General features: G+C 50.5%; 1 protein-coding gene across 4 annotated transcripts in view; it reads right to left on the bottom strand.

The window, feature by feature from the left end:
- LYRM4 (LYR motif containing 4) overlaps nt 1-26,879 on the bottom strand; it is a 182,571-nt gene that overhangs the window by 142,057 nt on the left and 13,635 nt on the right. For 3 of the 4 annotated variants that reach the window (XR_007136866.1, XM_047794445.1, XM_047794443.1), the window contains exon 2: nt 6,062-6,182. Coding sequence is in view for 3 of the 4 variants with exons in the window: in XM_047794445.1 (XP_047650401.1) it covers nt 6,062-6,182 (121 nt within the window). In the remaining variant the exon portion in view is untranslated. Of the gene's footprint in view, nt 1-694; nt 1,856-3,186; nt 3,362-6,061; nt 6,183-26,879 lie in introns of those variants that run through there. The other variant, XM_047794444.1, reaches the window with a different exon arrangement.

Here is a 26,879-nt window from a genome sequence, read left to right on the forward strand (position 1 = left end):
CAAGTGAGGCCAGGGATCCAACCCGCAACCTCTTGATTCCTAGTGGGATTCGTTGACCACTGAGCTACGACGGGAATGCCTCTCTTCATGTTTTTTTTTTTTTTTTGGTCTTTTTGCCTTTTCTAGGGCCGCTTCCTGCGGCATATGGAGGTTCCCAGGCTAGGGGTCGAATCGGAGCTGTAGCCACTGGCCTACATCAGAGCCACAGCAGCACGGGATCCGAGCTGTGTCTGTGACCTACACCACAGCTCACGGCAATGCTGGATCCTTAATCCACTGAGCAAGGCCAGGGATGGAACCCGCAACCTCGTGGTTCCTAGTGGGATTCGTTAACCACTGCGCCACGATGGGAACTCCTCTCTTCGTGTATTTTAAATGTCCCTAATGTACTTTCTTTTACTCCCCATCAAAACAGCTGCCAAGTAAATCTTAGAGACGCCCCTGAAACTCCCAAAAGGTACTTAGGCTAAAAGAGCAGACCGGGAGGGCCCGAGGACACGAGCACTTCTCCCCAACAAGACCTAGAGGACGACAGCTCACCCTCCCCAGGCCGAGGGTGAAAAATGTCTTTGAAAGACACCCTCGTTCTAATGGCTGCCGAGGGTGCAGCCCTAAAAAGACAAAAAACAAAAAAAAAAAACCAAAAAACCCAAAAAACCTGGAAAGAGTTGTCCGTTATTCACAGTGTCCAAGAGGTGGAAGCAACCCAACTTCAGGTCTCAGTTCCTTAGGGCAAACTCAGAAGTTCAAGGACGCGAGCTGAGTCAGGGGAAACTGCAGGATAAGGATATTCTTAAGTCAACCCCAGTCTTGTCCCCCAGACATTTAGAGACCACGTCATCCTGGCTCAGCCTCCCTCAGAGGCCCTCCTTCCTCTGCTTCCTTGCTGTGCAGGGACACTGAGTCTGTGTGCCAGGCCTGAGGGGCTCCAGCAGCATTGGCATGTCTCACTGGCCTTCCCAGCGCCTGAGGCTCGCCCTGACTGCAGGAGTGAGGGGGCAGATCGGCAAGTCCAGCTCCTTTGGCTCGTTCTCCATAGCAGTGGCCCACTGCCCGCCAGGAGCGGGACCTGGGCGGGTCCTTTCCTCATCATTTCTGGACCCCTCTCCCCTGATATTAGGAGGCTGTCAGCCTCTGCTCTCTCTCCAAACCCATGCATCCGGCCCCATCATGGAACCAGTGGAGACAGTTTTCCACTTTCTCTCTATATAAAATGTTTCTGTAAAGACAGGTGGGCCTGGCAGTTCACCTGAATCCTTTCTGTCTGCTGAAGCCAAGTCCTGGGCTGGCACCCACTTTCCCAAGTGGCTCAGAGATGGGGGAGAGGCCTTGCATGTATGTGCCGGGGGCGCCAAAAAGGCTGCACAGAGGCGGGGCCACGTGCTGGGCTGGGGGACCACTCTTAGTCTAGGCAGCACCTGAGACCATAAACTGGGCTCCTCGGGTGCCTCATGTCAGAAGGAGAAGCAAGAAAGGCCATAGACGTTGCTGCCATCTTTGTTCTTTTGTCCATGTTGCCGCTCTGAAGATACTCCATCTGATTCCTCTTCCAAAGGCATTTATTAGAGTAACTATGGGTACCCACCCCCAGGTACCACAGCTCTGCACTGTGTCACGCCCCGAGGAGGGTCAGCAGCCACCACCAGCCTTACTCCAGAAGGCTGTGCTCCAGAACCTGGCTGGACAAAGAGTCCTCAGCATACCCATGACAGCAGTGTCACCAGGGCGGGGGGCCATCCCTCCCTCGTGGTCCAGATTGCATGTTCATCAGAGAGAAGACTTGTTCCAGGCACTTTGGAACAGAATTATCACCGCTTCACTAGAGAGCCATGTACCCAGCATCGTAGCCACACGTCTGCGGGAGAAAAGGAAACAGAAGCAGCGGTTGGGAGGGGACCTGGCTGCAGCCGCCGAGCAGCACCAGGCCCGGCCCTGAACGTGGATGAGATTTTCCCAGATACATGAATCAAGGTCGCGACCTCAGGAATCTTCAGCTGCATCTTCAATATGTAGCAACTTTTTCTTCAAACCCGGTGAAAACTAACACATCTGCGCAATGCCGTCATTGTTCATTAGACGGCCCCCCTTCGGCTCCTCCCCGGTGACAGAGCTCCGCAAACACCATCTCACGGAGGCCAGGGAGCATGCGCACCGTGTCCGGCTTCTCCCCCAGGGGTGGGGTATGCGGTGTGCATGTACCGAGGACCTGCACCCGAGGAAACGGGGTTTGGGCGAAGACACACGCGCTTACTGTGGTGTGTCGTTGTACAGTGAGAAGATAAGCTGGATGCTCTCTTTTCTGATTCTGAATAATGACCAGGCGCCAGTGTCATACCCTTGTTGCCAGCAGCTTCCTAGTGGTGACAAGATTCCATACTGTTCTTAAGCTAGTGGGTTTGTTTGGGGGGGGGGGTTGTTTGTTTTTTTGCTTTTTAGGGCCGCACTCGCAGCATGTGGAGGCTCCCAGGCTAGGGGTCAAATCAGAGCTACAGGTGCCAGCCTGCAGCACAGCTCACGGGCAACGTCAGATCCTTAACCCACTGAGCGAGGCCTGGGATCAAAGCTGCAACCTCATGGGTCCTAGTCGGATTCATTTCTGCTGCGCCACAACAGGAACTCCAAGCTAGTGGTTTTTAATGGAACAATTCGAAGTGTGTCTGTACAGACCCAGGACTAAGAGCCTGCTGTTGTAAGTGATTCCGGGCGGACGTTATGTAGAACCGTTGCGGTCGCTGGGAACGACGGGGTTGGTGTGGAAGGCAGCAGCCTCTTTGTTGCCCTGAGGGCGCGTGCACGTGAGACGAAGCTTTTCAGTCTAGTGCCTTTCAGTTTAGCGCACACGTAATTATTGTTTCTGTAGATCACTGAAAGCAAAGGAACCTGCCCAGTTTACTGGCATTTTGCGTGGTGATAAATGAGAGTCTGAAGTCATATTTTTTACTTGCATTTGCTGTTTTATGGGTTAGTTTGTAAATGACTGTTCAAGAGAAATGCCCCCCAGTAGCTTTTTGACTGGGCCTGTTGTGAGACGAGAAGCTGGTGAGCAGAGACGGGCTTCCCCCATGCCAGTCCCCGTGGTGCCCGCGCTGAACAGTGAGCAGGGACAGACTTCCCCACGGCAGGCCCCGCCAGCGGGGATCCCTGTGCCCTGAGGAGTGAGCAGACCTGCGAGAGAGGGGTGCTCACCTGCCCGCAGGTGTCAGCCAGGCAAGACATCGGGTTTCCTGCACCTTGGTTTCTCTGCCTCAGGAGAATCAGGGGGAAATCTCTGCTCAGAGACTTCTTCAAAAACTGGACGTCGTACCATGCTGGCAGTGGTGCCACTAGTGTCACGGCTGCCCGGGTGGGTCCACCTGAAAGACTGGAGAGAGGAGGCGGGGCTGGGCCAAGTGAGGACTGCAGGCTGAGCTGCCGTCACGGGCGTGCAGAGCGGCTCCGGAGGCTGGAGAGGAGGCCGTGGGCTTCCTTACCCACGGAAAGAGATGCTGAGAGCGACACGCGTCCTGGTGGAGGGTCTCTGAGTCCAAGTACTAAGAGGAAGAGGGACTTGATGTGGAGGAGGCTGCAGCTCAGGCCGCGGCATCTCCAGGCCCTCATCTCATTTCCACCGTCCTTTCATGGACCATCTGCGAGGACCACGCGAGGCTCTGGCAGCCAGCAAGATACCACGATTCTGGAGGCACAGACCCCTGGACTGCGGTGTATGACCTCACCGGACAAACTTCGTATGTTCGTTTACTCTACAAATAAGCAGGAGCCTCTACGTGGGGCTTCTAAGTCCTCTGACTGACAATAACACAGGCGCGCGGGTGGGGAGAGTCTTACTGGCAGGGCTGAAGCCCCTGGAGGGTTGAGAGCAGGGCTGTAGCCGGCTCTGACTTTCCTTGTAAAAAGCCTACTCTGGCAGCCTGTGGGGAACAGGGAGGCAACTTAGAGGCTACTGCAGTGCCCACTGCAAAGAAAACACAGATGCTACTTTATTTTAGGCCTTTTTAGCCAAGGTCAGCCTACACCAGCTAAGGGCGAGGTGGCTGCATTTCCTGAGCTGACGCCACCAAACATCACTCCTGGATTCAGGAACAGTCTTGACGAGAAAGGGATGCTCCTGCTGCTCTCCTAGTTAATACAGAAGTGCCAGGCCTGACAGTGGGCCACCCACCCCCACTGTCAAGGGCAGTGCACCTGACAGGTGGCTGGGGGAGGGCCTACACCGTGGCTCCAGAGTTTGAGTCTGTTTTGTGTGGATTCTCTGGGGATGTCTGATGAGAGCCAGGCTATCTTTTTTCTTTTTTTTTTTTTATAAAGCATTCAAACCAAGAAGTGACAATGACAATTACGTAACAGACGAGGTGGTGGCAGACTCCTTACAGGTCCCTTTTCTAAGCAGTTTCTACTCTGAGCAACTTTACGCCGAAAGATAAACCCGCTATGTTTTGGCAGTGCTTGCCAACATCTGCACGGGGAAGTGCCAAAGAACCGAATCTTTCTGAGTTTATCCAAAATAAGGGAGCAGGCTGCTTGTTTTTCCAAGTTCCAGTGCTAAAGATCCTGTAAACTCAACCACTGACGACTGGAAAATGCCAACGCTCTAGTCTTTAAAATGGCCACTCATTTCTGCCACTATCGACACATAAGCAAACGTGCAGGCCAGGTTCTCTTCCTGACTGTCCTGTTATCACCTTTGCAGGCTCTTTTTTTTTTTTTTTTTTTTTTCCTTTTCTTGGGTCGCTCCCACGGCACATGGAGGTTCCCAGGCTAAGGGTCGAATCGGAGCTGTAGCCGCCGGCCTATGCCAGGGCCACAGCAAAGTGGGATCCGAGCGGCGTCTGCGACCTACACCACAGCTCACAGCAACGCAGGATCCTTAACCCACTGAGCAAGGCCAGGGATCAAACCTGCACCCTCATGGTTCCTAGTCAGATTCGTTAACCACTGAGCCATGACGGGAACTCCCATCTTTGTAGGCTCTTAGTCAACGATCATTTTCTAGGCTTGCCTGAACGTGGCCAAGTTTTCTGTCACTAGACAAGTGCAGTGCTCAGGGCGAGTGGTCAGAGTCTGAGGCCTTGTGCGAGAAGGGGCTGCTCCACTACGCCGGCAGCACGAGAAGACCAGGAATCTAGACACAACATGAAATCCAGTTTTTACTTCCGCTTCCTCTGAACTGTTCAGAGTCCAGCAGGAAGGGGTCAGGGACTGTACCTGATGCCAACGCATACCCTGCGTGACACAGGGCCAGCCGGGCCGCACGCTGGTGTCCTGGGCAGGCCTGAGGGGCGTCAGGGGCTTCCCTCACAACTAAGCAAAGTGACGGCAGAGAGGAGAAACGCCTGGAAGCACAAGCGGAGCTCAGGGAGTGGCTGCCGCTAAATCAGAGCAAAAGAGCGAGAAGGACGATTCTTAGAGGGGAGAAGCCACCCGACAAGGCTCCTCCGCCTCCGGCTCTCTCCTTCGTCGCGAGGAGGGGACACAGCGCCCCAGCCGGGAAGCCCCTGCCCCTGCTCCAGCCACCTCGAGAGAAAGAAAAACAGGCACAAACTCCGGCGAGCCCGAACCCGGCCCCACCCGGTCCTCGGGGCGAGCCGCTGCTCTACCCGCGCTGCACCTGCAGACACGCCTCCCTCCCTCCTGGGTTTTGTTGGCCAACAACGACGTTTCCGAGAAGAGCAAGAAGATCGCAGCAACGTCTTGGGTTACGGTGGTAAGACACTAGGACAGGTGCACTGTGCTGATATTCCCTGCCGGCCGCTCACGAATCAATGCCTGACCCCGTCTAAGGCGCCCATGACACCGTTCCATGGGTTTCCAGGCTTAAAGCACCAACGCCCGCTCAACCCGGGAGCCCAGCTCCGCAGAAGGACTGGCGCCCCGGGCCTTCCGGAGAGCGGCTTTTTCCTTTACGTGCTCCCGACTCAGCAGCATGACGGGCCAGCTTCCTCTGGCCACACGAACACGACCAGGGCGGCGTCGTGATCCACCCAACACCAGGGCGTCCGCTCCAGGGGGACATGAACACGCGCAAAGCTTCCTGCGAACAAGAGCACAAGACCGCGCGTCTTACCTGTCGGCGGATTATTCCCAGGTTTCTCTTGGCTTTAGTCACTAGGGCTTGGATTTCCGCAGGGTCCCCTACATTCTTATTTTCTCTGAAGGCGTCTCTTATCCTCCTGATGGCATACGTTCTACACAGATTCAGGAAAAAAAGGAGAAGGTGTGAGTGTCTCTCGTGAGGCTTTGAAAGGAATGAAAAGCGCTTCCTGAGGAATCAGCTGTCTGCTGGGCCCCGTGGGCACAGGTGCATCCATGACCAGGCTGGCGTGACTAACGGAGGTGGGGCAATGCATCCGCTCCAAACGAGTCACGTGCAAATGGCAAAGGGCTACTGAAAGCTCCTTAGACCACTGGCTCATCAGAGTTACTCACGTCTCGCTTCCATCAACACGGATAATTGAGCCCTCAGTGGGCAGAGACTAAGTGCGAATGGAGAGCTGCCAGGAGGCCCACGTGCGGGTACCAGGACAGGGACGAGGCGGCTCGCGGGTCAGCTCTCCAGCCCACGTCGTGGCTGTCCCCTCCTCTCGTGTGACCTCACATGCCAGGGTCCTACCACGGCTGAGAGTGGGGATGACACCAAAGCGCTCTGCTCTGTCTTCATTATCATTTCAAAACATTTCTTTTTTAGCTTTTTAGGGCCACACCTGCGGCATGGGGAACGTTCCCAGGCCAGGGGTCAAAAAGGAGCTGCAACTGCTGGCCCGTACCACAGCCACAGCCACAGCCACACAGGATCTGAGCCATGCCTACAACCTGCACCACAGCTCATGGTAACGCCGGATCCTTAACCCACTGAGTGAGGCTGGGGATCAAACCCACACCCTCATGGATGGCAGTCAGGTTTGTAACCTGCTGAACCACAACGGGAACTCCATAGCAAATCTTGCTTTTTTTTCAATTTTATGACTGCATCCACAGCATATGGCAGTTCCCAGGCCGAGACTGACCCTGCTTATCTGCCTTTGAAGTGCACACGCGTGCACACGCACTGACGTCACTCCCACCCCCATATACACCGCATGCGGCTCAGGATAGCAGTTTAAGCACAGGCCTTGCAAATCGGACAGGCTTGGGTGTGCACTCTTTTCCCAGCTCCTATGTTGGTGAGAACTGAGGCAACTCTGCTTCCTCATGTCCTGCGAGCAGGTGTAACACGGCCTGCCTCTCAGGGCTGCTGGGAGGGTCAAGCTTTATAACGTGTCTGGAATTTGGTACAGAACCTGCACAAGCAGTGACCCGAGAAAGAAAAGCTATTTTTCCCGTCTTGCTGTTGATGCCTTGACGTAGTCAGTACCCCCTCCCATAGGTCCCAGCCTGCACCCCCTGGGCCACACCAGCGTGTCCCATGGATAAACAGCCACTGTCCGCAGCCCACACTCCCACGTCGCCCCGCCTTCACCAGAGTGAAACGAGGGCGGGGAGTCTACCAGGATCTCAGGTTGCTCGGCTTCTACCAGCTGAAGAGTCCATGTGAAACCATGAGCTCCATTTGGAAGCCGAGGCAGAGATGCGAGGGAAGGGGACTCTGATTTCCTTGGGAGCTGGGGTGGCGGTGGGTCCTGGGGACCCTGACTTAGCAGAGGACTACTTTTGTTCTAGATAAACTTTTCAGTAGAAAATTCAAATCAAAAATTCAATGATCAGCTCCATTTGCATTTGCAAGTGAGAGCAAAAGAGACTCTTGCAACCTTGGGACGCATCAAGGAGAGAGGCGGAGAGGCAGGAGCGTGTCCTTTCATGCTGGAGGCCGCCGTGAGCCTCTCCTCTGCGGACGGGGCGTCTGCCGAGGAGCTTCTGGGTGCTGGGCGTCTACTCAGTGCCAGGGTGATGGAGACACGTACAGCTACAGATTTTCCTCAGTGCACCTGCTGGTCTACCGGGACTTCGGGGAGCAGTGAGGCAGGCTGCAGCGGTTCCGGAGCTTTCTCCCGCACAACCCAGGGGTGGGCTGGTTATTTACATGACGCGACCTCGGGACCCTTCTTCCCACCCACACACTCCTCCAAGACGGCTTCGTAGTGACGATGGCAGCGGAGAAGGGACAAGATAATTTACTTCTAGTATTTTGTTGCCTGTGCAGAATTGGTTTGGTAACAGGAATTTACCTCAGGGAATCACCCATTGTTTTAATTCTTCTTTTTGGAAAAATAAAATGGGCAATAGCAGTCATCACTAAATTCATTTTTCAAAATGCTGGCGACCAGCCCAGAGAAGCCAGGAAAGAAGGACTATGCCTCGGAAGGCAAAGACCCAAGTGCTTCCCACGTTTAAGGAAACTGGAACACAGCTGAAGACGCTCAACGGCTTACGTCGAGCTCAAGGGCAGCATTCAAAACGCTCTGCTGCCTCCCCGTCTCCCACATCTCCAAAGCCTACACCTCAAGCAGCGAAGCTCTCACCTGCCAACCAAATGTGTCTAAAGACATCAAAAGCTGTTGTTGAGAAGTTGTGGCTCAGCGGGTTAAGAACCTGACTAGTATCCATGAGGATGTGGGTTCAATCCCTGGCCTCGCCCAGTGGGTTAAAGGATCCAGCGTTGCCGAAAGATGTGCTGGTGGCCACAGATGTGGTTCCATCTGGTGTTGCAGTGCCTATGGTGTAGGCCGGCAGCTGTAGCTCAGATTAGACCCCTAGCCTGGGAACCTCCATACGCTGCGGGTGTGGCCCTAAGAAAGACACTCACACAAGTTGTTCAAACTCTGGAGGCACCTTTGGAAGGAGCAACGTAACGGGCCCCTCCCCCGTCCAGATCACTAGGCGCTTCCTTCTGCGCTGAGGGAAGGCCTCGCACTGGCTCTGAGCCCTAAACTACGACTGCATGAACAGGTTTTAGTTATCGGCGTCTCAACTCAGATGACCCAATTTTGTGAGCGATCACCAAGTGGGCCCAATCGTCACATCCTGCGAGAGAGGGCTAACCGTCAATTACGGCAGCCCTGCTCAGCTTGGTTTTTAGCACTTGCGTGTCTCCCACCTCGACCAAGGTGAACCATTTATCCTGGAACACACTCTTGCTGTCCGTCTCTTGACCACATCACCGGGCGAGAACATTTCAAAGAAAACCATGCAGATGCCGCCGTGGAGACAGCAGCCTGCTGCTGCACGATGCCTTGCATGAGGTCCTCCTGACATGAGGCGATGCGCTTTGAAATAGACGCAAAATTTAACACCCAGAGGGCAACGGAACGGCAACGGCTACAACTATGAGAACGTCCCCCAAACAGCCGGCGATGCTGCTCACCCACGGCAGGCGGCCCTCCCCGCCCTCCACGAAGCGGTAAGAGGCTCTGCAGTTTCTCAGAGCTTCTCCGCAGGGACTCCTTGCGGGGCCTTCCTTCTCCACCCCGCCTGGGCCCTTCCCGCCAACAGGCCTCCAGGTCACACAGGTCCTTCTACTGGCGACCCCTGCACCCCCGCAAGGATCAAACCTCCCTCCTCTGTGAGGTTCTCCAACAGCCTGGCAGGAAGCAACACGGCCCGCAGTAAGGACAGGGCTATGATGCCTGAGGTCCTGCTTCAGCTCCTTTCTTTCCAGAGCCACCGTCAGCCAAATGCGGGCCGTAAAATGCACAGCTGCCCAGCGTCAGGAGGCTCGCACTGGCTTTAGCAGCAAAAGGTGTGATCTGGAAACCAGATGATGTAACACCCTCATCCCCACGCAGAGGCTGATGTCTCTGCTCACCCATCCCGTAAAAACACCTGTGCCTTCCCCCCTCCCCCCTCCCCAGGCCAAGGAGCCCAGTAACAGAACAGCTCAAGCTTGGGGCAAACGCCTTCCCTGCTTGGAAGGGTATCCTCCACCTGCCTGCCTTAACCGGAGGGGCCTGGCCCTTCCCTCGTGGCTGTTAGTAGGAAGTGCTTCCTTCTGCCTCCAGGTTCCAGAGGGCTGGTCCCCAGATCCGACTGCTGCTTCCGGATCACCTGTTCACCCTTTCAATCCTCTGAAGCCACGCTACCTAATGAAACCATGATGTGTCCCCATGACCCTGAAGGCTGCTCACTTCTTGAGGTCAGTTCTCAGGAGTCAACAAACCTTAATATCTAAAGGGCACTCAGGGCAAACACAGGCTACCAATTTTAGGTTTCAAAAATTATCACAATTGTCAGTAAAATAAGATCTTTAAAGTCCATATATATATATTTTTTTGGGGGGGGGGCTTTTTAGGGCCACACCTGTGGCATATGGAGATCCCCAAGCTAGGGGTCTAATCGGAGCTACAGCTGCCAACCTACACCGAAGCCACAGCAACGTCAGATCTGAGGTGCGTCTGTCACCTACACCACAGCTCACGGCAACACCGGATCCTTAACCTACCGAACGAGGCCAGGGACTGAACCTGCACCTTCAGACCTGTTTCCGCGGCACCACGACGGGAACTCCAGAAGCCAGGAATTTTCACACTGCGATAGAGACAGTGTTCACAGCCGTTTACGGAGTCTCTCTCTTTGCTTGTGGATGGAGAATTCTGTAGCTCGCTGGCTTCTCCTCCTGTGCTTTAGGCTCCCTAGCTCTTGCTTCCTAGTCTTCCAAGGGGGCTGATCTTACTCTGCTGCCTCTTCTATGCTGTGTCCTCTAAGGCTCTGTACTGGATCATTCTTCCTTACGATAAAATGTCCTCCAGTAACTGCATCTGTGCCCAAGTCTTCTTCTATACATATATGCCCGTCCTGAGTTTCCAATCCATAAAACCCAACTGCCTCTTGGACTTGCCAACAAAAGGCGCCCACTCCACCCAGTACCAAGCGTCCCACCGAACACCTGCACGACTGAGGTTACCATCGTCCTCCCCTTCCACCTGCAACGGCCGCTGCTTCCTTCGCAGGGAGGCGCATCTTCAGACAGCCGCTGTTTAAGACAGGCATCGGGATTCCACCTAATTTTCTCCCCTTTCTTTAATCACCCACATTCCAACCGTCACAAAATCTTACGTGTCAACCTTCTACATCCTTCTGAAACATCGTTCACTGCTGCAAACCTTCAGGCCTCATCTTGGCTCGGCTCTCAGGGCAGACATAACGCAAGAGTCTCGAGATTACGGTGTCTGCACGCGGTGTTCGTAAGGTGGACAGTAACACCCAAAGAGAAGAAGCTCGAGGACGCGCTGAGCGTCATGCCTCCTCTGAGCAGAGTGAGGAACAGAGCAGAGAGCTTCCTTCTTATGGACGTAAGTTCCCACTAGAGTGGAGGCTCCACACGGTAAGGTCTCTTATCTTTCTTGTTCACCACTGGATCTGAAGTGCCTGGCTCAGAGAGGGCGCTCAATACACATTTACCGAATAAATGAATGTATCAAAATATCATATCAGAGGGACCTTCAAGAAAAATATGAATAATCAATAAGAAAAACACAGCAGAGAGTAAGAAACTGAAAAAGAACCCCACGAAGGGGGTTTGCAGCACAAAGACAGAGTGGAGTCAACCTCTGAAAAGGCATGATTACAAAACTTACAAGAATTCCACGCAGACACATGCACTGAAAGCCCATCGCGTGAGCCCCGTGTGGGGTGGAGGTCAACATGGCCAATGGCCTCAGGGACACTGGAGGATGAAACCCACACCCAATAAGGTGAAAGAGGGAAGAGAAGCCATGCAAAGGTAAGACGGAGGGGCGGAGGGGACTTCCTGGGGTACTGGAGCCGCTCTTATCTGAGTGTATGTGTGTCAAAATGCTGAACCGCACACTAAAAATGCATGCATTTTGCTGTATACAAATTATTCCCCAAGAAATAGTACAGGAGCTATATTACATTAACCCATTTTTTAGAAAAGCAAAAGAAGGATGAAAAAGACAGAAAACAAAGACAGACTGCAATATTAGAGAATAATTATGTACACAGCTGGAAGAGGTAAAAATTAACACTGTATTACAGAAACCAGAATAGAGGACAAAAAAAACAAAAAAATCAAATCTAAAACATATAAAAAAGCAAATAAGTTGATGAGAAATATGTAAGAAAAATTAACCTTCAGAAGAGGGCAAAAGTACAACCTAGGAATAATAAGTGTGAACAAACTGGACTGAGTAGATAATTAAATTTATAGCAGAAGAAAATGTCTCAGAAGTGATTATGAAAAATTGAGCAGGCTCACCGAGATTTAACAATTGAATGACAATGCCGAGATATTTACTTATAAAACCTTGATTCCAAGGTCAGAGGAAAAATACTGCAAGAAAGGATAAAAAGTGACTTTAAGCAGGTAATACTGAATGCAATAGAGATAAAGGTAGCCTAAGATTTCTATCTTCAAAATCCACAAAGGGCTTCTTTCCACAGTCATTTGCTGTGCTGTTTCGAGAGGCCAAAGGGATGACAACATCTATGATTTATGCTGAGTACTGGACATACGTCATCTGATTAAATCTTCGCAAACTAAAATCCAGAGATAAGAAAAAGTTAGGAGTTCCCGCTGTGGTGCAATGGGACTGGCAGTGTCTCTGCAGTGCTGGGACAGAAGTTCGATCCCTGGCCTGGCACCATGGGTTACAGGATCTGGCGTAGGTCACAACTGTGGCTAGGATCTGGTCCCTGGCCTAGGAGCTCCATATGCTGCAGGGCGGCAAAAAATGAAAAAAAAAAAAAAAAAAAATTCAGGCTGAGATCACACGTCCAGGGAGTGGCAAAGCTGCGTTCTGGGCTCCAAGCTGGGCTCCTCAAGGTGCTGAGACACCCCACTCCTCAGTCTCGGATAAGCATTTGGGATAAGCCAAGTTGTTATTCACTTGCAAAGTCATTAAAAACATTGTCTCTGGCACCACAAAGCTTACAAAGGCCACCTTATCTCCTAAGACTGCTTCAAGTATTGCCACAGATAGTTCAAGTGCCAGGCATGTCTTAGCAGAAGAGGAGTGGCTGAGAACAGAGGGAAAGAGGCACAAGCAGAAAGTGTCCGTGAAATAATTGGTTACTCATTTTAAGAAGGAGGAGGAGTTCCCGTCGTGGCGCAGTGGCTAACGAATCCGACTAGGAACCGTGAGGTTGCGGGTTCGGTCCCTGCCCCTGCTCAGTGGGTTAAGGATCCGGCGTTGCCGTGAGCTGTGGTGTAGGCTGCAGATGCGGCTCGGATCCCGCATTGCTGTGGCTCTGGCGCAGGCCGGTGGCTGCAGCTCCGATTCGACCCCTAGCCTGGGAACCTCCATGTGCCGCGGGAGCGGCCCAAGAAATGGCATTAAAAAAAAAAAAAAGAAAAGAAAAGAAAAGAAGAGAAGGAGGATAGCGACCAAGGAGAAGCTACTATCAGAAAACCCTTTGTGGAGACCAGAGCTTCTCAGTCTGGGGGGCAGCTGTACACAAAACCTACTACATATTCCCCTGTTTAAAATTCCCTAACAGTTTTGTGCTACCCCCAGAGAAGGGCCCCCCGCAGGAGCGTGGACAGCCTATTCCTGTTCCTCCGTCCCGCCCCATCAAGCACCACTTCCAGCAGGACCGCCAAGGCCGACCTCACGGGCAGACGGGGAGTTTTCTCAGCTCCTCCCAAAGGCAGGCCTGCTATTTCTCCACACGGGGTGTCCTTCTCCAGCAGGTCCTGGCTAAGTCCCACTCGCCCTCCAAGAGCTAACCCAGTTAGAAAAGTGTGACAGAAGACGAATAGCCTTAGCACATAAACAGCCCATCTGCATCGACAAGGACATGGGGACCAAGCAAAGAAATGCGTGAGAGGCACGGGCCAAGCAGTCCCCAGAGCACACCAGGAGGGACCACGTTTTGCGAGTCAGATGAGGGAACGACAGGAATGTTCAGCCTCCGTCATTAAGCAAAGAAATGTACATTTGAGCAAGTTACAACTTCCTGTCAAATAAGCAGCATTTTTTTTTTAAAGAGTCAAGGGCATACACAGCCTCACGTGGGATATGAACTAAACTTCCTGTGGGGAAAAATGACTTCATGACATACAATAATGTTCAGAATCTTGACTCCACTAATTTCTGGTGATCCTACGGAAACAACGTGAAATATGTACAGGATGTATACAGATAGGTATTCATTACAGAACTGTGTAGAACCGTTGTAAGCAGACACGATCTTATATGTTCGACAATGGAGGAGTTCCCGCTGTGGCTCAGCAGTGAATGGACCTGACGAGGATCCATGGGTTCGATCCCTGACCTCGCTCAGTGGATTAAGGATCCGGTGTTGCTGTGAGCTGTGGTGTAGGTCACAGACGGGGCTCAGGTCTGGTGTTGCTGTGGCTGTGGTGGAGGCCCGCTGGCAGCTACAGCTCCGATTCGATCCCTAGCCTGGGAACCTCCATATGCCCCAAGTGCAGTCCTAAAAAAGACAAAAATAAATTACTCAAAAAAACAAAACAAAAAAACAATGGGGAAGTGGCTGTATAAATTATGACATTATGTAGCTTTTCAAAGAGATGCTTCAGAAACTTTGGGCCCTACATCAGGTATAAAAAGGTGTGTGAGAACTCTGAGTCCCCCCTGCTCCCGGCCCTCTGTTCTCTCCAGATTCGGTCACAGTTGGCAGGCCTCCCACACAGCCTCCCACAGGTAGGTTCATATTAAAACCTCTCCGTGTGCATTTCTCTTCACCAGCAGGGAAGTTCTAAACACACCATGCGCCTCTAATTCTTGAATGAAAAGGTGTCTGAGCAGTGGTTTCCTATCGGTACAAACGAGCTGACCCCAAAGGGCTGTGCAGTGTCCCCCCTATGCATGATGTGTGTGACTTAGAATCTGTTTTGTGGGTCCCTCCTTAATGGGCAGTTACGTTGTTTCCAATCTTGCTGTTGCAGTCCACATTCTTGTTTACTGCAGGCCTCCCGCCTGTGTGTCTGGGATCAATTGGAAGCAACGGAACCGTGAGGGCAAAGGATAAGTACATTTGTGATTTTGATAAAACACCTCCAGTGTTCTCTCTAAGAGAGACCAGTGCACACCACCAACAGCAACGCCTAAGTTTCACGGCCAGCATGTCTCATCGAACTTTCTGATCTCTGCTAACCTAACAGATGAAAAACAGTCTCTCATTTCACTTTTAACATTTTTCTTGTAGTGTGTGCTTTACACTCACCTTTTCACAAGTTTAAAGCCATTTGTGTCTCTGTTGAGACCCCTGTTTTTTTTTTAAGGGCCACACCCTCACCATGTGGAGGTTCCCAGGCTAGGGGTCCAACTGGAGCTGCAGTTGCCCACCTACACCACAGCCACAGCCACACCAAATTGGGCCTCGTCTGTGACCTGCGCCACAGCTCACGGCGACGCCAGATCCTTAACCCACCAAGCAGGCCAGGGATCGAACTCACATCCTCATGGATACTAGTCGGGTCCGTCTCCTCTGCCTTTTTGTTGGAGTGATTTGTCCTTTGGATTGATTTTCAGACCTAATTAAGAAGGTGCTATGGAAGCCATCCCTTTGGGATGGGTTGCAGTGCTCTCCCTGGACTGTCATTTCACTTTACGATGCTTGTGTGTTTTGTCAAGTAGAATGTTCAGTTTTATGCAGTCAAGTCTATCCCTTTTTAAGTTGTGGTTTCTGGTTATACAAAAGTCTTTTCTACTGTAAGATCACAAAAAAATGCTCAACCACGTATTCTTGAGAACTTCTATGGTTTATCTTTTAATGTTTAACTCTTTGATCTTTCTGGAATTAATTTTAATGGAATGTGTTTGATATGGAATGTAACTTTACTCTCTAATGTTAAGTTTTCTAAAATGAAGGATATAACCTTACACTCAGGATAATCTCAATTTCATAAAATATAGGTGTAGAAAAACTACAAGGAAATAGCACGTTAACAATAATTACTTTTAGGAGTTCCCACTGTGGTGCAGCAGGTTAAGGATCTGGTGGTGTCGCTGCTGAGGTGTGGGTTTGACGCCTGGCTCAGCATAGTGGGTTGAGGACCAGGCATCAGTGCAGCTGTGGTGTAGGTTGCAGCTGTGGCTTATTTTCGACCCCTGGCCGAGGAACTTCCATGTGACATGGGTGCGGCTGAAAAACAAAAACAACAAACAAAAACCATACTTACTTTAGATTATTGGAATTTATGCCCTCTAAATTATTAAAATAATCATTAATTAAGGATTTAAAAGTGCCTAGTGACATAACACAACCAGTAATTTACCATAAAAAGGAAAAATTAGCAATGGAGAAGGTTTGATTTGTGGGAGAGGCGATTAGGGAGGGAAAGACACTGATATAAATACACGCAGCCAGGAGAGACGTCCAATTCGGGATAATCTTCAAGCAGCGCCACGGGGAAAAGAGGAAGGGACGGAACAAGAAGCGTTCAGGAGGTAGAAACAAGAGGTTCTCCGAGTTTGCTGGGAGGCAGCGACGGACTGACACGGCAGGCGCGTCCTGCAGGGTAACAGAGACATGGCTGTGGATGGTGGGTGAGAAGCTCCAAGCTGGCAGCAAACCTGAACATCACTGAGCGGGAAGAATGAGGCAAAACCGTGGGGGGTGGATGAGTTTGCTCGGAGGAAAGCAGGAGAAGGGGAAAACGGGAAGAGAAGCGAGGCTGGCACCCAGTATTTAAGAGCAGGCAGAGGAGCAGAGGCAGGAGAGACAGGAGAGGCGGCGGCCCACTTTCCACCGAGAGGACACGGGAGTGTCACGAGTCCCGGAGAGGAGAAGACGGAACTTCATTCAGCACGGGCCTCCCCACGACAACGCAGTGAACGTAGCAAGGAAAAACGTGGGTATGTAACTGCAGATTTCAGGTACAGTTCTACGGTAATTTAAAAAAAGTAACAGTCTCTCAATAAAACCCCCAACTAATAAGTCATGGGAGGAAGGCCAGGGACCACCGTCCCGCAGCAGATGCTCCCTGCAAGCCCAGAGGAAAAACCCGGGCGCACTCCTGCCCAGGCTGCCTTGCTGGTGCTTAAAAACATTTACGATCTTTAACCCACAATCCATCAAAATGAAACTCTAATCAGCTCTTGCATCTATCCTCATTGCCACTGACATTTTGCTGCAAACAAGCTTTTTCAAAATGTAAACCCATTTATCAAAGTAAAGGCCACCTACAAAACCTGGTCTAGCTGTGGCAGGAAGGCACACAGATCAAGTGGCGCTGAGGGGCCCGCCTCTGTTCCTTGGTTTCAGACATGGCCGTGCAGACAGTGCAGTGCCCCGCAAGCCGGGAGGGAAGGGCTCGATCCACGGCCCCTCCTGATCTGTTCCTGGACTAAAAGAGGGCCAGAAACACATCCTTCCCTGTGGGGTCCTGCAGAGCACTCCTGTGAGAGGAAAAACGAGGACAGACCTCAAGTACCAACAGTCCTCACAGCCACACATCCTCTTCTTTGGGAACTGGCCATATTTCCTGCAAAAGCGTCATCAGGCCATCGAGGCCCCAGGTTCAGGGATGGGATTTTCTGGATTCCTCCCCTGCACCCGCCTCGGTTATGAGACATGAGCTGGACCTGGTACCTAAACAGCCAACTCAAGCTTTCATTATGTAATAAGGGCTAAAGGTCAGCTTATAGAATATAATTAAAAAGTTTTTATTTTAAAATTACAGTGTGACCCATAAAGTCATGGACAGTGTAAGACAGGACTTCCAAATGATTAAAATTTGAAGGAAGGAGTTCCTCTCGTGGCTCAGCCATAACGAACTCACTAGGATTCATGAGGACAAGGGTTCGATCCCTGGCCTTGCTCAGTGGATTGAGGATCCGGTGTTGCTGTGAGCTGCGGTGTAGGTTGCAGATGAGGCTTGGATCGTGTTGCTGTGATGTAGGCCAGCAGCTACCCAGCCTGGGAACTTCCATATGCCTTGGGTGTGGCTCTAAAAAAAAAGACAAAAAAAAAATGGAGAAAACTATCTATGGTAGAATATTCAATTGATTCTAGATTTTCCACTTTTTTGGGGAAAATAGAGCCCAAACAATAAAATTCCTCTTGGTCATTAAACTCAAATGTCTTCATTAAAATTTCCTATCAGCGCTGCTGAAAAGCAGCCAAATATATGCCCTTTTATTTGCTTCACGCTTTCCTTCTGCCACTAACCACCACCGAGAATAAGTGAGCAAGGAGGGAGCCAGGACAGGGCATGTAGATAAGTCACCGGCCTGTGCTCAACGCGTTACTGAGGATTAATTCAGGAAGCAAAGGCAGCGCGGTGCTCCCGCCTTCCCAGAATGGGTGAACCAGCAGATGCTTGCTGGGTTATTCAGAAGGGAAAGCAGTCTGCTTACAAATACCCCAGGTACACGGTGACCTTATCTGTGAGAAAACCAGAAACCAGGAAGTCGGCAGTAAAGGTCCCGGGACCCAGAGTTCAAGGCTGCGAAGGACATCGGTCTTGGTGGGCCTCCTCTGAGTGTCCCGGCTTTGAAGCACAGCAAGGGCCAAGCTGGGTCTCTGCTCCCTCGACCCCAGAACCCTGGCTAGAAGCCAGGGCCGGGGGGGCCCGAGGCTGACTCTACCCTGCCCACTTGGGATTACAGGGCCCTGGCCTCTCTATAGAAATTTCGGCTTTGCTGACGAAATCTGGTGGCCCTCTTCCCCTTTAGGGAGCTTTAATTTTGCTCTTCGTAGAAAAGGGGCATCTCGAACATCCTGCCTGGTCTGAAAGTCTATGAATTTAAAAATGCAATTAACCTCTGTATCTCCTGGGCTGTCACAGGCAGCTTGAGGCATGGAAAACCCTGCCTTACAATAAAGGAAGGGGGGTTATTTTGACCTGGGTGATGTGCTGCCTTGAAACAAAGTTTGTTGGCTTGGCTATTTATAATATAAATAACTTGTTATTATGTCTTTCTTCCAAATAGGTCGAGATATTTCCATGTATTACGTAATTTATTCCCATAACATCTCTGTGAATTATCTAGTAGGTGTTTGTGCGTGGAGACTGAATTTTATTTTAAAGAATTTGAAGACCTGAAGACTGAATAAAACTGAGCAAATGTTTGCATTTAGAAATTGGTACTATTTATTGTACAGCCTTCTCCTATTAATATCGACTGAATAATATTAAAATGACACTAGGCATTTATCTACCAAAACAAAACGAAGGATACACAATTGGTCAAACCCAGTAACCAGACCAAAATGGAACCTTCATGATTATTACAAACCTGCCTCTTCTCCTCCTGCCACGGCCTGGCGACGGGAGGCTGGACCACAGGCACCCTACTTCTCTCCCTTTGGGCCCCGGTGTGGCTGAAGGATCCTGGCCACGGGCGGTCCCCATAACTGACCATGTCCACGCTCTTGGCTTAGAGCTCCTGTGCCAAAGGTGTCTGCCTGACTGGACAGCTGAGCTCTTGGAAATTCTCTTAGGATACGGATGCGTCTCAGAGGTGGGGACTCTCGCTAGACACTTAAGAGCATCCTTGCTTAGAAGACACAGAAGAGGCAAACGTGCAACGTAAGACTGGAGAGCCAAGCGCAGCACTTGCTGACAAAAGCCCTCACTGGATCCTTCCCTCCTCCTTTGCTCTTCTTGCTCCGACTGCTGAGGTCCAAGGTGCCAGCCACGACCCCTCTTTGGATGCTGACCGTAACTGTGAGGACACCAGGTCTAACGGGGAAAATAGGGAGTTTACTCCCCACTGCCTGTACTTCAGCACTGAGGACCTCAGGGATCAGAAATCTGCAACGCACTTGCACGCTGAGTGGCACAGAACTGTTGTTTTTTTATTTTGCTTTTTAAGGCCACACCCCTGGCATATGGAGGTTCCCAGGCTAGGGATCAAATCAGAGCTGCAGCTGCCGGCTTACGCCATAGCCACAGCCACGCCAGATCCAAGCCTTGTCTGTGACTTACATTGTAGCTCATGGCAACGCCAGATCCTTAACCCACTGAGCAAGGCCAGGGATCGAACTCATGTTCTCATGGAAACAAGTTGGATTCATTACCACTGAGCCATGACAGGAATTCCAGCAAAGAACTTTTATTACGTGGACTAAATCCAAGGTCAACCTTTCAATATACATAAACTGCTCAGAGCAAAAACGTATCTGGCCATATTACTGTGACTCCTCGATCCAACAGCCTCGTCCGGGATCAACAAACGGCATGTTCCCAGTGGGAGTTTATCGTCACTTTAATGCGGAGCAGGCAAACTTCACTGAGTTCCATCTTCTTTGACTACCTACGAAAACGTTAAAATTTCCCACCCTGCATTAAAAGTCACACAAGTGTGGTAACCTGCACGTAGCAAATACTTAAAAAGAACGCTGTCCATGAATTTACACAGAGGAAAACCCCACCCGCTCCGCCCTCCTTCAGTCCCCTGAGGTGCAATCTAGAAGCTCTCTGCATGGATTCTTCGCCAAGCGCATGTTTCCTAGAAACAAGGAGGTCTCGGGTATGTGATCATCAATGGCAGGCAGAAAATGGGGGACCTGGCGGGTCTGGGGAGGTCTTCCAACAGCCTGGCTGTGCGTAAGAGCCCAAAGCTGGGCAAGTCCGATCAGACACATGGACCAGCATTTCCCAACATGCATCACATGAAAATACCAGTATTCCCTCTGCAAGAGCCGCAGACAGTACGAGCACGTTAAGAGGGGAGAAACCCAGGGATGTGAGATGGCAAAGTCAGGCACCGGATTCCTTCACAGAACCTACCCCACCTCCAATGACACCCAGTGCATTTTAGGAAATGCTGATCTGGACACACTTCTTCTTCTTCTTTTTTTTTTTTTTTTTTGCCTTTTCTAGGGCTGCACCTGCGGCATATGGAAGTTCCAAGGCTAGGGGTCTGATTGGAGTTGCAGCCGCCAGCCTTCGCCAGAGCCACAGCAACGTGGGATCTGAGACGCGTCTGCAACCTACACCACAGCTCACGGCAACGCTGGATCCTTAACTCACTGAGCAAGGCCAGGGATGGAACCTGCAACCTCATGGTTCCTAGTCGGATTCGTTAACCACTGAACCATGATGGGAACTCCTGGATGCACTTCTACCACCACAGTTCCTTCAAGATCCAGAGGCTGGAGGCTGAGCGCTATCTACAGACCCCGTCACAGCTGTAACTGATCCCGCAGGTGTGTCGCACAGCCTGCGCTGCCATACCTGTACCTTCTCTAACCCTCCAGCAACACAGCCTGAAGAGCGCACCGGCGGATCTTAGATGTACGAGTTCCATTTGTCCCAGCAGAGATGTCCATGTGTTCGTGGCCCCTTGTCCCCAAAGACCCCGACCATCTAGATCCTGTGGCCAAGTCCAGAGCCCAGTCATGAGAAGGAAAGGGATCAAAAGACCCCACCCCCAAATACGCCACTTTGGCACTTGGTTATGCTGAGCTGAAGGCAACTGAGAAACAGCAGATGCAGGAAGGGCTCTTTGCCTCCCTCCTTCCTGCCAAAAGCAGGACATAAATTTTCCACGAGAAAGGTGTCCTCCGGGTTCCAGGAAGGAGAGGGCCCTCTTATCGCCCTTTAGGAGGAGTCTGGGCTGAGTCGAGCCTGCACAAACCACACACTAAAATAACCCCCGTCTTCCATTCGTTCTCCATGTGTTTCCTCGTCAATTCTAACTCCATCCTGCCCCAAGATCCAGATCTTTCCTTCGACTAGTCTCTGCTCCAGGAGTTATTGCCCTTCATTAAAATGGCATATAAGCCCCCAAGTTCAACTGCTTCTTTGGAGTTCTCACTTTTCTATGATGCGTCTTCCATGTTATATTAAAAATAATAACATGAGATAAAATTCGTCTGTGTTCTCGCCTGTCAATCTTCTGACATTTTAATTTGCAGGTTCCAGGCACAGAGCATACAAGAACAGAGTGAGGCTTTCTTCCCTACCGTGGTCTTAGCTTAGAGCTCAGGGTTGTGGGCAGTTCTGGCTTTGAGAGGACGCTGGTCTGCGCACGTGGAACCGGGTCTTCCTGAGTGGCCTGGGTCAGGCTGGTATTCCATAGCCCTTGCCTCGGCTTGTCCCTTCGCCGTAACTAACCATTAACTTTGCACAAAGAAGGGTGGTCAACATTTTGACTGTACTTCAAGCCATATTTCTTAAAACAGCCTGTAGCATATATTTTCCCCTATGATATTAAAGATAGGTATGATCCCAACAAAATAAAAACTCTTATTACTCAGGAGTTCCCGTTGTGGCGCAGTGGTTAACGAATCCGACTGGGAACCAGTGGGTTGGCGATCCGGCGTTGCCGTGAGCTGTGGTGTAGGTTGCAGACGCGGCTCGGATCCCGCGTTGCTGTGGCTCTGGCGTAGGCCGGTGGCTACAGCTCCGATTCAACCCCTAGCCTGGGAACCTCCATATGCCGAAGCGGCCCAAGAAATAGCAACAACAACAACAATAACAACAAAAGACAAAAAAAAAACAACAAACTCTTATTACTCAGAGTTCCCATTGTGGCTCAGTGGGTTAAGGACCTGATGATGTCTCTGTGAGGACACAGGTTCGATCCCTGGCCTTGCTCTGTGGGATAAGGATCTGGCATTGCTGCAAGCTGTGGTGCAGGTGACAGAGGCGGCTTGGATCTGGTGTTGCTGTGGCTGTGGTGTAGGCCACAGCTGTAGCTTGGATTCGACCCCTAGGCTGGGAACTTGCATAGATTGCAGGTGAGGGCGTAAAAAAACCAACCAACCAACCAACAAAAAACTCTCAATACTTAGTAAGACTAAATTTAGTCTGCTTTATATTTGAAATATTAATTTTGAGGCAATAGTCACTATTTTAAAATATCCCTCCTGTTTGTACTGACTATCCCTCGATGGAGAAAAGACCTTTGCGAGAGGCGCTTAGGACGGCCGCTGCTCGTTGGCCGGGTCGCTCACACGCATTTGTCAGGCACCACACGACGGCGAGAGGTGCTCGGGATCCAAACGGACACCAGCCACGACTTCCCAAAGCCCCTGCCGTTGGGACAGGCTACAAATCACTACATCTTTAGGCGGGGTTAGAGCAGCAGTGCTTCGAGAGCAGAGGAAGGAGGGGATAACTCAGCTTGGGGGTCTTGTGTCTTTGACGGATGGAAAGAATTTCACCAGCGTGAAACCAGTCTGCTGAGGGAGCCAAGGACACCTGTAGAAGTCAAGATCCTGTGCTTCTACACGGCTGCGAAATGTAAGGCAAACACGGCAGAAGGAACAGAGTTTTGGAGGAAGGAGGAGATGGAAAAGGAAGACTGCTTTTTAAAAATATGACGATCTCGGGAGTTCCCGTCGTGGCTCAGTGAAAACAAACCTGACTAGAATCCACGAGGATGCGGGTTTAATCCTTGGCCTCGCTCAGTGGGCTAAGGATCCAGTGTGGCCATGAGCTGCGGTGTAGGTCGCAGACATGGCTGGGATTCCGCATTGCTGTGGCTGTTGTGTAGGTCTGGGACACTCCATGCACCATGGGTGTGGCATCTCCACACGGTGGAATTCTCTGGTAATATTTAGCTGTGAGATTAAGGGTGAAAGAAGGTGCTGAGGAGAGAGTTGTAGTTTCAGCATAGAGCTCACAGCGGAATTCCGCTTCCTCTAAAGAGCAGGTCACCTCCTGAGCCACCTCCTAGCCTCTGGGCCCCCGGGGCACGCTGTCTGGAGCACGGCTGCCCCACCCCCCAAGCCCAGACCTCGTCCCCTGCTGCGTCCCCACAGGCCACATTACACTCTGCACACAGTAGATGCTCTATTATAACTATTATAACTACTGCTGAACTGAAGGGTTTAGTTAGGAAACAAGGAAACAAAATCTCCCTTGCAAACCTAGGACCCAATGATAAATGCTAAGATTTCTATTCCAATGGGAATAAGAATTCAATGACATTTAGGCACAAGAATTATATAAATCGACTAAAATGATAGTTATGAATTTTTTCAGTCTACCAAGCAATTTCGGGTATTTTAATCTTTCACTTGTTCGTCTTTACTATTCATGTAATAAACACTACAGCAAATTACTAATACCAGACAGTTCTGGAAAGAATTTACATACGTCTCCAGTTACCAGCCTGTTATATTCCAGCATTTACTGTGTCAGGCATAGGTTCCTTGAACACACTGCTGATCATCCAAAGTTTACTCCCGTAAACGTTAAATACCTTCAGATACTTGAGACAGAAAAACAGCCTGGCTGTGTTAGTCTTAAAAACGCCGTTCAAGGCCTATTCTTTTACCAAGCTTGCTTGGTTACAACGCAGTTTCATCAGAAAAAAAAAAAATGTTGACCGACTGGAAAAAACTGGAAGTGGACAGTGTTCTCACCAGTTTTGAGGTGACTAACATACACAGAACGTCCGGGCTTGGAAGAAGAGCAAGGCCATCGGTGTGCTCAGTGCCGACCTCTGCCTCTCCCAGGGGGACTACGCCAGGACCGGGCCGCTCTGAGAAGAGCAAGACGCAGTGCAGTCTCTCCTTGGGCCACCCTCCTCAACGCAGGCACTGAGGTCTCAACGGACGCCGTGGTCTTAACAGGTGATGGCGCTGAGCTCAAGGTGCTACTTGAAAAAGTAGCTTTAGGTAAAATTTTCTGAATCCAAAGTCGTAATTTTGGGCACATGTTAAGGGGCTCAGAGCTCAAACTAATAAACTCCGCTCAGAAAAAACTAATTTAGTTAAACCCAGGGGTTCATTTTATAGCAAATTTACTTGAGAGTCTCATCTGAGTTACTCTAAACAGATGGCCCATTGTAACAGCCCCTCAAAAAGCCTCCATGGTATAGAACTGGAGGGCTGACGCCCTGGAGTGGCGCCCACATCCTCAGGGGGCCGGGGCTCTGGCCTGGTCAATCCCTCAAGGCGGGGGCAGAGCCTTCCTTTCTGCTCAGCCTAGATCTTACCCAGGAGGGTAACTTCACACCCACCGCTATTCAAAACAAATCCACACTCAGAAACAGGCCCTCTTCCTGGAGGACTGACGAAAAGGCAAGCTCTCTATCTATCTATTCCTCTAGAAACTACACCAGGGACCTGCAATCTTGGTCTCTTGCAGAATTGTTTTATCTGCTGTGAGCTTGTGCCCTAAGCCAGCATTATGAGATGAAACTGCCCTTTGAAACTAGGTTTACGAAATTTATGCTAAGAATGTGGCCCCGCGTACAGAGCCATGAGAAGACTTCCTTGGGTTTTAGAAAGACCTGTATCTCTAAGCACACGGCTGCTCTCCTACCACGACGCTGCGACTCACGAAACCACGATGGTCCTCTCCTGCACGGGCCGCTGAGAGGCTCGGAGTCGGACCTGAGGCTGCACTGCGGCGCCAAATGTTCAGTCCGCCAAGGATGCAGCTTGCTTGCCAACCTCATTCCAGGTCTCATTTTGGTTTCCTTCCCTTATTTTCCTGATTAGCTCACTTAAAACACACACAATCCGGAGTCATTGGTTAAAAACCCATTAAAATGAGTTAAGAATAAAATTAAATGCAGTTTACTGTCAATGAGAAAAGGGATGGGGTTCCAAAATTTCTTTTTTTTTGTCTTTTTGCTATTTCTTTGGGCCGCTCCCGCGGCATATGGAGGTTCCCAGGCTAGGGGTCGAATCGGAACTGTAGCCACCAGCCTACGCCAGAGCCACAGCAACGCGGGATCCGAGCTGCGTCTGCAACCTACACCACAGCTCACGGCAACGCCGGATCGTCAACCCACTGAGCAAGGGCAGGGACCGAACCCGCAACCTCATGGTTCCTAGTCGGATTCGTTAACCACTGTGCCACGATGGGAACCCCCCAAATTTCTTATTTATTGAGGATTTGCAACAACAGTGCTAAAAGACAGTAAGGTCCCGAGGCTGGCACAAGGAAATTTAATTTAACCACAATCTAGCAAAATGATTGTCTTAAGAGAAGCTACTCTTATTCGAGACAGGTTCCAGGGCTGATTCCATATCCATGCTAAAAAAGAAATTTTTATTAGAGGATTTGTACATAAAAGACATCACTGATTGCCCAAACTTATATAGGCACAAGATACCTAGTCAGCTAACAAATTCATGTGCCTTTAAATAAGATAAAGTCCAAGGGTCTTGTAAATAATCCATATTTTATGCAGTCAGGCTTACTCATTCTTTTTTCCTTATATAAACAAATAACTAAAGGTAATTTAATTCTGTGAGAGTAGTGAATCCAATACAGATCTTTGAAGAACAATAAAATGTTAATTTTATGATCCTATTTATTTTGCTAAAGCTTCAACGTGATAAGAAGCAAATGCAAATTTTGACTCAGGGTCAATTCGTAATATTCCTAGCAGCAGAAAACTCATCTATTTGAAAAACCGAATTTCACAAGCAAATTGAACATATTTCATTCAGATAAACATAATAACATCTTGGACATAGTTACACACAGTCCTAGACTACAGCCTGTATTTATTCATTTGACTTCTACCCAGCCAAAGTTTCTTGCCAAATTTGTGTCTAAAGGAAGATTTCTGCTTCTGTTAACCCTTTGTGCTACTTTTAAACACTGACTTCAGAGAGTGCTGCAATCCAATTTAGGAAAACATTCTGGTGGCGACCTGACAGATGCCTGGTAGAGCGAAGAAGGGAAGGCACAGAACAGCAGAAGTCTGTCATAAAACCCAACAAATGCTGGAGAGGGCCAGCAAAGCAATTGCTGTGGGGACAAAGTCTTTCCAGGTAAGAGAAATACAGGAGACAATGGCTGGGCAAGGTGACCCACGACCAGGTAAAGGAAGGAGCAAAGCGGGTCCCAGCGTGAGAGCTGAGCATGCGCACAAGACGCAGGAAAGCAGCAGGCGCATTTGCCGGGAGGGATGCAGACATTTAGTTCAGACCCGCTCAGTTTGGTGGCACAGCCAGGACGTGAAGGAGGCCCTGGGGAGGAAGGGTTTGCAGGCTGCGGAAAGGATGAAGGAGAGGCGGAGCAGGTGGAGGGCCGAGCAGGTGGAGGGCGGCAAAAGCGTGAGAAGGCCAGGCTGTGCTAAGGGACCTCCCACCTGGGAGGA

Source organism: Phacochoerus africanus, chromosome 9 (assembly GCF_016906955.1).
Source record: "Phacochoerus africanus isolate WHEZ1 chromosome 9, ROS_Pafr_v1, whole genome shotgun sequence".
In the NCBI taxonomy this organism is placed as follows: domain Eukaryota; kingdom Metazoa; phylum Chordata; class Mammalia; order Artiodactyla; family Suidae; genus Phacochoerus; species Phacochoerus africanus.